The sequence below is a fragment of the Hylaeus anthracinus genome, unplaced genomic scaffold (genome assembly GCF_026225885.1).
Source record: "Hylaeus anthracinus isolate JK02 unplaced genomic scaffold, UHH_iyHylAnth1.0_haploid 11982, whole genome shotgun sequence".
In the NCBI taxonomy this organism is placed as follows: Eukaryota; Metazoa; Arthropoda; class Insecta; order Hymenoptera; family Colletidae; genus Hylaeus; species Hylaeus anthracinus.
Window position 1 is genome coordinate 4765613 of NW_026534330.1, and position 13082 is coordinate 4778694.

The 13082-nt window shown below is 42.7% G+C and overlaps 1 protein-coding gene across 4 annotated transcripts; it reads left to right on the top strand.

The window, feature by feature from the left end:
- The first annotated feature begins 4319 nt into the window (after positions 1-4319).
- Positions 4320-12823, top strand: LOC128886064 (spidroin-1-like). 4 transcript variants are annotated; one of them, XM_054140606.1, is made up of 6 exons: positions 4320-4526; positions 5032-5310; positions 5664-6524; positions 7186-9168; positions 9199-9363; positions 9742-12823. In XM_054140606.1, the coding sequence occupies exons 1-6, from the start codon at positions 4457-4459 to the stop codon at positions 9960-9962; spliced, it is 3579 nt and encodes a 1192-aa protein (XP_053996581.1). In that variant the 5' UTR covers positions 4320-4456; the 3' UTR covers positions 9963-12823. The 4 variants fall into 4 exon arrangements, with proteins under 4 accessions (XP_053996581.1, XP_053996580.1, XP_053996583.1 ...); XM_054140605.1 differs by having other exon boundaries at positions 4321-4526; positions 7183-9168; XM_054140608.1 differs by lacking the exon at positions 5664-6524 and having other exon boundaries at positions 4325-4526.
- Positions 12824-13082: the final 259 nt, after the last annotated feature.

The following is a 13082-nucleotide window of genomic DNA, read 5'->3' on the forward strand; positions in this document are numbered from 1 at the left end:
GTCATCTATTTATTAAACTCTGGTATCATACGCTCCGTATGAATCACTGCCGTAGGTGGAAACCTCGGGGCAGTAAATGAAAATAAACAAGAAAACCTTCGGTAGGATTCGACGGGTTTTTTCAGTCACAACTTCAACGTTTCCGAAGAAATAGTTAAGGTTAATTTCGTAGATCCATTGTTCGAGAAATAATTATTCACTGGACTTTCCAACGCGTGCCTGCGTTATTAAAAAAATTATTTAAAAATGCTTGTATTTCGAATTTTAGATAACCCAGCTCTGAAATACAGTGATCGCACCGAATTAGGATATAAAAAGTGACGAACTTTGTTAATTTAAGATATTTTTAAATACAAAAATTGCAACACAGAGAATTTTCCGTTTGTCCCCAAGAAATTCACAAATATGCACCTATTCTGGGCCATACGTAAGCTTCCTCCCTTAAGAAGTCCAAATGTTAATAACGAACATTGTTCTTCTAAGAAGACTCCATTACGCATTCTGATTTCCCAAGTGCACTTTGCGATATATCGTGGCTTATCACTGATAGATCACTGGCAATAGTTCGCGTTCAACTCGCAAGGTTATTCGACTTATCGCTCAATTCAGCTTTTTTTCTGCAAATGTTGATGGTAAACAACGCGAGGCGATGCGAGAATGACGAACTTATCGTGCTCTATGGAATTTCGAAGGAGCATGCTCGGCTCGTCGAGGCTGCAATTATTTCTTTATCGAAATAAATCTCTAGGGAGGCCGGGTCTTGGGGTTTCCTCGTCGTACGTTAATAGAATTAATTGCAGATAACTGCGTGATATCCGTGGACCATTATTATTAAAACGGAATTATTTATCGCGAGAAGATCATCTTCTGCATACTTGCACCGGATTGCCCGCTTCGCTGGCTCCATGAAAATTATTGGTCGAACGGTTTATCAACGATCTGGAACTGAATTTTTCTCGCGATTAATAATATTTTTCTCACGATGAGACCGAGTGAAAATTATTATTAAAGTGTCGCATCGAATATTTCGCATGTTATTGTTTACACAATTGTTTGTTTGCGCTTCGATCACATTATGCTGCGTTACATCTTTAATCTTTTATTTTGCTTTTATTTTGATAGATGCGTGGACATGTTTCAATCGAAGTAAATAAATGCTTCAATTGAAGAAAATCCTAACTTAATTTTCTCTTAAGCCTACTGGATATTATTAGAATTATCAGAGAAATAAGTTTGAAGCATTTCTGTTAAGTTACATCTAAAAGTTTGTTGAATGTACTCGGTTTGAACGGTAGCGTAAAAATCTGAAGATGTCCCTCGAGGAGTTTTACGGATCAAGTCAATTATAAGATTTATTTTCTGCCTCTCGGTGTAAAAATATCAACCGGTTCCTGGACCTGATTTGCATAATCGCTTAGGCTCGGACGCCTAAGCAAAAACAGGCACACGCATAACACGGTATATGGTCTGTGATCGTTAATTTTATACACTTGGGATAACCTGTGTACCGAGTTCGACGAAATGAAATGAAAAATTTCAAATTTAAAGTGCACGGCTGACCACTGACGAAGAATTTGAATAATAAATGGCAACGGAAGTATGTGTATCACATTGAAAGGATCGTCAGATCTTCTTAAATATTGTCCAGTACATTCTTTTAACACATTTGTAACATTCGTAGGTTCTGAAGATGACACAACTGATTACAACGGAATTTGACGCCTCGTATGAGTGTCACGTGCACGCCAGAGTTAAAGAATGAAAAACGAATTGGCGTCCGCTTTTAGCCGATCTGATCGGTAACGGTGATCGACTTTCTTCCTCTCTCGTGACTACTTTTATTACGACCGCCGGTAGGCAGTCGTTGAACCTGACCTTGGGGATACTGGTTTTCAGAGACTGGGATGGAAATTACAGGATCGTTCCCTTTGTGCAAAGGTTAGGCCAGAAAAGGTTCATTTGGGTCTGCCTTTTCCCTGACGATACTCTGCTAGGCGTCAACCTTGAAAGCATTTCAGCGTATCAAGAACCATCGGAGGGATTCGGTATAGTCATCGAAATCCTTGATTACGTCAAATGGCATTGCAGATGTCCAAGACGAAACAAAAAGAAAACTCGACACCTGGCAGGTCCCAGAAGTGTGTTCCCTGGAATTAAAAAAAATTCATTAACCGATTAATAAATTCCAGAAATCGATATTTTCAAAGAAATCATCGAAACGAGTTCTACTTTCCTGTTTTCCTCTCTTGGTTGATTCTCGCGAACAGATCCTTGACCCACTATCAGGATTCGCTGAAATCGGTCGATACCAATGGTAAAAGAGAGAGCATTTCGAGGCTCGTCGATTATTCCCGCCCATCTCAGGAGAACACATCGCGATTTTTAATCGAATCGTTCATCGGTTTTCCCCTGTGAACTCATGGCGTCACGTGTTTATTTCAGTGTCCACTACTACGCCTTTTTTTTAATTGATGGTAAATCACGCGAACGATTCTAATTTCGTATTCCTGTTCGCGTTGATTGAGATCAGTTTCATGCAATTCCGCGTCTATGGTTCCCACTTGGTATAATTTATGCTCGAGGTTTCCCCAATCTCCGATCATCTCGAATTTTATGACTTTTTAAAGTATTTTTGAACGAATATTAGTTTTAATCAATTCAGATGCGTTATAGTCCTTGGGTTTAACGTGCAAATTGAATTGTCAACGTCTGGATTATTTGTAGAAACTATTTGTAGAATAGAGGCTCTAATATAATCTATTATTGTATTTATTACGATAGGAACGAATCAATTATAGAAACGTTGTATCATTGGGGTTGATAATTGATCAACCATGGTAACAATTGATCAATTATGGAGATAATTAATCATACAACGCAACGCGGTTGTTGGAATACTGAAAACGACTCGTGACAATCGCAAACGTCTTTCCAGGCAGTATGCAAATCTTATCAGCATGTCTATCAGCCATTTAAAAATATTTCTAACAAAGAGGCGCCGCTATTAGAATTTTCCTAAGTGAATCCTAATGTTATAACACGATCTATCGTTTACAGTCATAAAATTCAAATTACTGAAAGCTACCAGAAATTGTAATTTCTTAAAACTAACGACGAAAGCTTCTATTGCTCATTATCTCCCAACGACTTTCGATTGTTTCTTATCTCGCTTCATCTTCCAGTCAATTTCCTCTTCTGCAGCTGCAACTTGTTTCAACAACAAATATACGATACATAAGCAAGCAATAACTGCACGTAGAATCGCGAATTAAAACGCTTACCTTGCATTCCACATAAATTTTTGAAGCATCGAATCTTTTCTCATTTTTAGTTCTCAGATTTGCTATAGTAAAAAGAAAGATTGTAAATGTCAAGTGATTGTATAGAAAATTATGTAAATGCGTTGGATAAAATTATTCAAATTTAGTTCTTATCGATTCTCGCCTGAAACGGAGAACCAAAATGGACGCTCTTCGAAGGTATCTTATATAATCTCCTTTTACGTAACCATAATTTGCCGAAAAAGATGAACGTCGGTCGAAATAGTCTCAGACAATGTGGAATTTTAGCGAGACGACGCGATTGTTAATATCGATGAGCAACGAGTGCGTGGGAGATGTTAATACATGCATGAACCATTGTATACTTCATGTCTGGCGTTATTATTACGATGAGAGAATAGAGTTTTGATAATAACAAGAGTAATGATGACGATGATTGAAAAAGACACGAAGAAACAACATAATAAATATTCCTATTCAAATCCACAAAGAGTCCATCCTCTTGCACCCAAGTCTTTCTTCGATCACGCGTATAAAACGTGCACCTAATTAATAAAATTAATTAATCATGGGTACAGCCAGCTTGCCACTCTGTTATCGTTGTGATTCCTCTAAAAAATCGTTATCAACAAAATTCCCAAGAAGACAGATCCACAGTTTGGAAAAACATGAGAAATGAGCGTGCGTGCGGTAAGCAGGGATACCCCAGGATGGAAAAACGCGAGGCGGTTCGCCGAAGCGATAAAGACCTTGACAGTCAGCTCCCACAGTCGCCAGAAGAAGTTTTGTCTCTATCCCATAGGAAGAAGCTCGTCTCCCCGTCCCAATACACCGAAAATACCTGGGACGACTGGATTAGCTGTCTCTCTTCCGATAGGATAATAACTGTAGATTCAAAGTTTTCTGGAAAAATGAAGATTCTACTGACCAAATCGCTGACAAAAGCATTGGCAGGGCGGAAGCGACGCGCGGTGTTGAGTAACGGGCAATTATTGGCCGACGTAAAATCCACCGGTGTCTCCGTATATAAGTTGTTGTCTCGTTCAAAGAGCTTCAGTCGTTGCTTGACTCTTCGGCGACGGAGATTATCGAGTTCGTAGCCCGCGGCTACAGGAATTAAAAATTCGTGCTTGTGCTGTTTCACTGTTGAGAACATTCAGGGTGACAAGGTAACGATGAAGTTGCTGAAGTGTCTTGTGCCGGTGGTGGTAATCCTGTTCGTGGGATCTTCGAACGCCAGACCTGGTGAGTCCACGTTTCCTTCCGAAAAGGGCATTTCCGATTAAGAAAAGGGCCCCAGGCTTGGAGACGTTGAAGATTGTTTGGTTGATGGAACGTAGAGCCTTGTCCGCTGTTTCGAGTGGTTTTTGCATCGATACGCTGTTTTGGTATAAAGGTTTTGTTGTAGAAAACGGGGTGCAAGAATAGGGCTTCAAGAGTTGAACTTCAAGTTGAGACTTGTGGACGTTGAAGAATGATTAGATGATAGCGATCTATCCGGGATAGTTTTGAATTATCTTTTGAATGGCATTCCTTTTGGGTGTTGAGTTTGTATTGCAAATAAAAAAGAAGGTTCTAAACGGGGAGGTCCAAGACTTGAATTTCAAGTCGAAACTTGGAGGCTGTTCACTTATTGTTAGTGAAACTATTCGAGTGATCTGTCGAATGGACACCAAACATTAATTTAAAGCCGTGGTGAAATTCCTTTTGTAGTGATTTCCTGAGAAAAATGTTTAATTGTGTTACGTAGGTTTGCTCGGCGAGTTGGCAGCTAACCATGGACTCAGTTTGCTGGATCCACTGGGTCTCTTCCAAAAGGACAGAGGTGCCCAGGCCTCGAGCAAGGCCCAATCCATCGGAAGCAACTTCAGCCTGGGACCACTTTCCCTTTCTAGCAGCATCGCCTCCTCCTCGTCATCGGCGCATGCTTCTGGCGATGGATCCGCCTCGGCCAATGCCAAGGCGAATTCACAAGCCTTTGGTAGCGGCACTGCGAACGCTGACGCCTCTGCCACCGCCAATGCTCAAGGTATTTACTAAACACTATTAGATACGAACCTACTTTGCAACCCTCATTTGATAGACATACTATACACTCGATTTGCAAAAGATTCTGGCGTAAACGACGGCGCGTCGGCGTATCGACTCGATACTCTTCTTTTATCTTGTAACACAGTGACAGTCTATATAGGTCTATTTAGTAACGTCATGAAATTAAGGGACAAAATTCGGGTCTAAGGGATTCCCCAATATCACAAAAGTCAAATATCGAAATCTCAACTCAGTAATAAGGTGCATTTCGAAAAGAAAAATGATAATTAATCCCAAACGATGATCCGAGTTCTTCCCATCTCCAATACGAAGCGTTTTCTTTGAACATAGGTGGCTATGGTTATCCGGGAGAGAATTACGGTCCCAACTCGGGTGGTGTCTTCGGTGGCGATTATAACAGTTACATTCCACGACGCAATCGGCATCACGGTAGTTACGGTGGTTCTCAATCGGGCGCGGGTAGTGGCGGCGGTTATGGCGCAAGCGCCGGCGCTAGCGCGGGCTCCAGCGACGGTGCGTACGCAGGCGCGCAAGCTGGAGCACAGGCTGGAGCCAGTGGCGGCGCCTACGTTGGGGCGGGAGCAACAGCTGACGCGACTAGCAACTCGAATGCTAACGTCAACACGAATGTAAACACCAACGTGTACTCTGTCGCCAATACGAACGCAAACGCAAACACAAACGCAAACACAAACGCGAACACAAACTTGAATACGAACGTGATTACGAACGTAAACACGAACGTGAACCAAAATGGCGGCGTGAGAATACCGGGTGGCTACTATACCTCTGGCAACGTCCAAGCCAACGCTGGCGCCAACACTGTTGGTACCAACGGAGTGGAGCTAATCCCTGAAAGACAAATCGGTTATGGCCGCCCTGGCTTCCCAGGGTATAACAAGGAAATCGAAGTGCTTCCTGTTCCTTCGAGACCTCCGCCATCGTTACCAATGTATCCTAGACCCGACGTGATCGTTCATCCTGTTCCTACATCGCCACCGCAGCAAATCCCTCACTTCCCGCCGCGCCCCCCACAGAATGGAGGAGACTCGGTGATACCGGTTGTCGTCGTGGAAGGTCCTCCGTTTGGTAGACCGATGCCCCGGCCCAGACCGAGTCATCGCCCGAAACCGAAGTACGAGCCGTTGCACATCGTCGTGATCGAGGCACCAGAGCCTCAACAAGGCCAAGGTGAGCCTCTGAAAGAGAATGTTCAGAGCCTTGTTGCTATCGTCTTCTCCCACCACCTTTCCTGTGGATGATCGTTTACTTGTGTTGATGCATCCTTCTTGTAGTCATCTGTCCACTATGTAGACCCTGGAAGGCCATAACTTTTTTAACAACAATTCGTAACATAGGTTACAAAGTTCTTCTTCGTTTCGAAGACTTGCTGGCTCTCTGCGTAGATACTCTTTCTCAGACGTTCGAGGAGAATGGATCCTCAAAGATCCACCAGGGTTTTTCTCCGATACTGTATTTCTCTCTAATTAACATTTAACTGATTAACGTTCTTGTGGCTAAAGTAGAAACATCTCTTCTTATTCACGTTTGTCTATCGTATCGTCTCTAATATTAATTTAACGAGAATTGTGGAGATGCTGAAGTAGAAGCATCTCGAATACTCTCTCTTACTCATCTTTGTCTATTGTATCGTCCTTACTTTTTGTCTAAAGAGGTCGTCGTCTGCTGGTTTATTGGTACTTTTCAAGATGTTCTTGCTGCAAAAGATGAAATGTATAAAGTGTCTTCTAATCACTGTCATTAGTCACTTCTAATATAAATTTACTTACCTTTTTTTCTATACAGCGAAATCAAGTAACAACCAATACTTAATCACCAATTATTCCAGCAGGTGGAATTGGAAAGGGATACTACGGCCCAACTGGTCAACTGAACGCTGGGGGCATAGCCAGCGCGAATGCTAACGCAAACGCAAATGCAAACGCTGGCGCCAATGGGAACCAGTACCCTGGATCAACAGGCTACATTCAGCAACCAGAACGCTACCCTGCGAGTGCTCCATCTACCCCCATCGCTTCTAGTAATCCCTTCCTGAGTGGATCATCCCAAGCAAACGCTGGAGCATTGGCCACCTCTAACGGAAACGGTTATCCAGGTTCCCCAGGTCAAGCTCCAGGATACTCCCCTGACAGTGGCTTTGGCGCCCCTATTGGATCAAACAATCCTTTCTTAAACGGTCAAGCAGGCGCCAACGCAGGCGCCAACGCAGGCGCCACTGCAACAGCCAACGCAAACGCAAACGCCGGCGCCAACGCCAACGGCGGCACTCCAGTTCAAATTGGATCTCAGAATCCCTTCTTCAACGGTCCAGCTCCTAACCCTGTACTCTACACCAACAACAGAGCTCCCACAGGTTCATCTCTAGGAGGAAGCACTGCCAACGCAAACGCCGCTGCTAACGCTGGTGCTCAGACCAAGCCGAAAGGTGTGCCTACATCGTATCCAGGTCAAATCACCGGACCAGGTAGCTACGTTCCGGTTTCTGGACCGTCAGGATCTGGAGCATTGGCCAACAGCAATGCCAACGCTGGAGCTACGTCCGGAGGATACGTACAACCAATGAAAACGGCTCCAGTGATGGTTTTACAACCCAGTGGACCTGGCAATGGCTTTGGAGGACCTGGCTCTGGAGCATATGGAGGATCTGGATCTATTGGGTACGCTCCAGTCAAAGGTAGCCCTAGCTATGGAGGCTCCAGACCGATCGGTGGCGGTGGAAACATGTACGGCAGTTCAGGTCCTTCTGGGTCGGGTAGCAATGGATTTGGTGGAGCTAAGGCTGACGCAGCGGCAAATGCTGGAAGCGGTAGTTTTGGAGGAAACGGTGGCGCTGGAAATGGCTATGGTCAGACAGGATTAGGCTTTGGCGGCCAAAGTGGAGGATTGTCTGGAGCTAACGCTAAGTCTAACGCCCTAGCCAATGCTGGAAGCAGTAGTTTTGGAGGAAATGGTGGTTCCGGAAGCGGTGGACTCGGTGGAAATAGCTACGGTCAACCTAGTTCCGGTTTTGGTGGAAATATGGGATCCTCTGGGTCTAATGCCAAAGCTGACGCGATAGCCAATGCTGGAAGCAGTAGTTTTGGAGGAAATGGTGGTTCCGGAAGCGGCGGACTCGGTGGAAATAGCTACGGTCAACCTAGTTCCGGTTTTGGTGGAAATATGGGATCCTCTGGGTCTAATGCCAAAGCTGACGCGATAGCCAGTGCTGGAAGCAGTAGTTTTGGAGGAAATGGTGGTTCCGGAAGCGGTGGACTCGGTGGAAATAGCTACGGTCAACCTAGTTCCGGTTTTGGTGGAATTGGAGGATCCTCTGGATCTAATGCCAAAGCTGACGCGATAGCTAATGCTGGAAGCAGTGGTTTCGGTGGAAATGGCGGTGCTGGAAGCGGTGGATTCGGTGGAAATGGTGCTGGAAATAGCTATGGTCAACCTAGCTCCGGTTTTGGTGGAATTGGAGGATCCTCTGGATCTAATGCCAAATCTGACGCGATAGCTAATGCTGGAAGCAGTGGATTCGGTGGAAGTGGTGCTGGAAATAGCTATGGTCAACCTAGCGTCGGTTTTGGTGGAGTCGGAGGTTCCTCTGGGTCGAATGCTAAAGCTGACGCCATAGCTAACGCTGGAAGTGGTGGTTTCGGTGGAAATGTCGGTGCTGGAAACGGTGGTTTCGGTGCAAACGGCGGTGCTGGAGGTTTTGGTCAATCAGGATCGGGGCTAGGCGGATTTGGAGGTTCCTCTGGGTCGAGTGCCAAGGCTGACGCTATAGCCAACGCTGGAAGCAGTGGTTTCGGTGGAAATGGTGGGGCTGGAAGCGGTGGTTTCGGTGCAAACGGCGGTGCTGGAGGTTTTGGTCAATCAGGATCGGGTCTTGGAGGATTTGGTTCTTCTGGAGCTAGTGCTAAGGCTGATGCGAGCGCTAATGCTGGAAGCTTTGGTGGCGGATATGGCGGTTTCGGAAGTCAAAATGTTAAAGGGTCTGGAGCTGGTGGATCAGGAGGATACGGCCAAGGTAAGTTTTGTTGTTAGGAAAAGTTACCGTGTTGCTGGTTTTGGTTAAAGTCTTCAGGGGTAAGCTGCAACTAAGAATTGAGAACTTGTTAGATTAAACTTGTTAGATTAGACTTCTTCAGGGATTAAATACCAATATGCCATTTGACCTCTGAAGAAACAAACCCCTGCAAACTTGGAAATGCTTTGGAATATCCTACCCAAGCTTCAGTTATCTCAACCCTGAAAGACTCAGATATCTCATAAACCAGTATGTAGTCCTAACGAAGCCTTTGGTGTTCATTCCGCAGATTCAAGCGCCGAGGCGTCGGCCACGACGATGGCCGAGGCGATCAGTTCAGGCCTGGTCATAATTAAATGATTGCTCTCCCTTCTTCAGGCTCGTCGAGCGGCCTCACCAACGCCATATCGAACGCAAACTCCAACGCCTTTTCAAACGGAGGCTCAGCAAGCAGTTCAAGCAAATCATCTGCGTTTAGTTCCGGCAGCGGGTCAGCCAAGGCGCAGGCGTCCAGCACCGCGACAGCTAGCAAGATTGGTGCATCCAGCTCAGCATCAGCCTCTGCCGACACGAGAGACATGCTTATCTTCACCAATTAATCGTCGATAACCATTAACGACGTCCTCCGAGAACCTACCGTGGATCAAGGCCACCAGAAGGTCACATAAGGTCTTCCAAGCGCTTTGAAGCTGTGGAAAATTTCGGAAAATTGTGTACAATCAAGGGTGTGTGTTTGTAATTTGGGACCATTCATGGTTGGGGACCAAAAAGGGTGAAATCGTCCCTGTGATGATGTTTCTTTCTTCTCAGGATATTTTGAGAATTACTGGAGATATTTAAAAGGAGTTTAAACAAAATTTGCGTGATTATTATGTACCTACGAGGTAGAGATATAGGAATAATTATAAAAATGATTTAGAAAGCATGGATTCATCGTTCTGTAGATCCAAATGTAGCATGCAACTTTTGTTCAAACTTCTTTTCCATTCTGAAGATATTCTCGGATCTCAAGAAAAAAAAATTTATCTGAGAAGTTTCACCCTTCGACAGTTTTAATTTAAAAACCTGCACTCAACGTTCCAAAATTTTCTGAGCTTCATGATCATTCGCAGGGTCCAAAAAGCTGCCAGTGATTGAATACTTTAGAGTCATCGATAAACGACCATCGTTAACGCGTCGAGTGTCGTGAGATCGTCGATTTAATTGCAAAACAATTGCATACTTTGTTGACGTTTAGATGACGGACTCGCACGACTAGCGCAATAAACATGATGACATAACGCATCATTTGCTGTTACGTGATATTTAATTGCGCCTCGTCGTTGGCGAGAATTTTTTTGAATGTTATTAACAGATTTATCTTAACGAAACAATAGAATATTCGACACGTTAACGATTCGATACTTTTAACCCTTTGCGTTCGACACCATTTTTTCTATGGCGACCTAGCAACCTCAGACGATTTTTTGAACATTTCACGAACTTATGACTAACATATGTTTATTTTACGCACGAATTAATGTACATAAGCATTATATTTAAATATTTCACGTATCTTCACATTTTGAAAAAAGACAAACGTTTCTAATGTTACGTTTTAGTTTATGGACACTTATCAGGATGCATTTATGAACGAAATTTGTTTCTTTGAATCGATTTAACAATAGAAATTTGTATATAGTTTCGAGACTTCGGGAATAATAAAGGCCTTTTTAAACAACTTTTTGCTACAATGAGAATTAACGCTGGAGATGTCAAAGAGGTAAAAAGTCTTATCGTTACTTCAAAGTGTACCATTTTATAAAGAACATACTCGATATCAATGCTTTGAGGATCAAATGAATCGAACGTAGAGATTGTCGTCTCTCAGTCGCCCCCTCGAATTCATACGTAAAGTGGCGACTGAAGGTTGTTCCTCGAGTGCAAAAGGTTAACGAAAGGACAGCGATTGGTGACTTGTGATACTGTTCTTGCCAATGTACAATACATAACGAATACTCTTTCCACGTTATCTCCAAACGCATTTGTGCACAATTTGTTTATCTTCGATCACGGAAACAATTACACGGATTCGTTGAGAACGAAGAGAATTAAATTATTCCTATTGAATCGTTCCGCGTGGACCAATTGGTTTGGTAAACGTTTCAGAATGTGTTTATTTTTCAAATACTTTTTAAACCGAGGAAATTGAACGAATCGATAATACTCTGATTATTTATCGGTATACGACCAGTATACGGCTAGATCGTAGATCGCTGATAGTTTTACACGCATATACTCGCAACTCAACTTTGTAAATTATTTGTTTTTTTTTTGTAGCGAAGTAATTCGTGACGATTGTAAATTAGTGTCACGCGAACGTCGAAGATTTTTTAAGGTATTAAACTTCACCTTGTCGAAATTAAATCTCAATTTTTGCAAACCCAGTTTGTTTTTCCTTCCTCTTCTATTTTTTTTTTTTAGCGATCGCTATTGTTGGCTACGAAACGAGATTTTTATGGTAATATTTATGGTTTTGTCGAGTACCCACGATTAATTGCGCTGATTTTTCAAGCGTTTCCAATTCGACGTCGAGCGTAGTTCTCATAATATTTATTTATTGCGAACCAGCCGTACGAATTCGATGACGCACGTTTTTCTTTTAATTTCAGCGGAAAAATGTTTAGGTTACAAATTATCGACGAACGCCATTATTGGTGTTGCGACATATTTCTTTCCATTTCTCTTTTTTATGATCGATATGAATACGTTGAAAGGATCGATGCAAATTTTTAGAGATCCGGCAGACAGTGGAATACTAAATACGTGTCACCGTACCGTAAATATAGATTTTAGAAGAGGACATTAAAAATCCTCGAGAACTTTTAAAAAGGAGGGAAAGTGGGATTCGTGATTTTCATTCAGGAATATTAATTTCCTTTAGAGTTAATATCGCATTCAAATTCGAACTGTCCGTTGGGAATGAATGGATTATCAAGCAAATGAATGAAATAATTTTTAAGAATTTTAAATTATTGGATTTTTGTGATAAACAAATTATTACAGAAAGAGGGAAGTTTAATTTAGAAAATTAGACTTCGCTTTTCTAGTTTGGATTAAATTTACTGAATTTATAATGTAACTATTGTTGTACTTTTGCGTTAAAAAAATAACAGAAAAGAGAAGCGGAAGAGATACAGTTGAATAGGAGAAACTGCAGTTGAAAAGTGTCGAGATGGCCGAGTCGTTCTTCCCGTACCGTTAATAACCGTTCATGCGACATTCGTAATTCGTCTGTTATTATCGATAATCACTTTTGCATCGAGTATCACTTATTCCGCGGTTTCGCGGAATTTCCGTCTATTATCATGCCTTATCGTACGACCGCGGACACCGGCCCTCCGCCTCGCTCTCTTACATAATATACATATATTGCGCTGTCTGTAAGAATTGAATAAACTTTACTTTTCCAATACCAAAACATTTTCTCACTTTTTCCATTGTCCATAAAAAGGTGTGGCATAAGCACGCGAAAGAATTAATTTCAGAAATCGTAAATAATAAAACATAAAAGTATCGTATGAATCTGCATTGTTAAACGCGCAGAATCGTTAATGTAAATATCTGCACGACGCAAGACGACGACATTGAACGCAGGATTGCGTATACTATTATTGGATTCTCTGTAATTTCTTCATTTACCATTACCGCTTCGAATATGCAGATACAATTTGCTGGTC

Coding starts and splice junctions, on each gene's coding strand:
- LOC128886064 (XM_054140605.1), top strand. CDS start 4,457: ATGAAGTTGCTGAAGTGTCTTGTGCCGGTGGTGGTAATCCTGTTCGTG. Junction 4,527..5,031: donor ATCTTCGAACGCCAGACCTG/GTGAGTCCACGT, acceptor TGTGTTACGTAG/GTTTGCTCGGCGAGTTGGCA. Junction 6,525..7,182: donor AGAGCCTCAACAAGGCCAAG/GTGAGCCTCTGA, acceptor CAATTATTCCAG/CAGGTGGAATTGGAAAGGGA.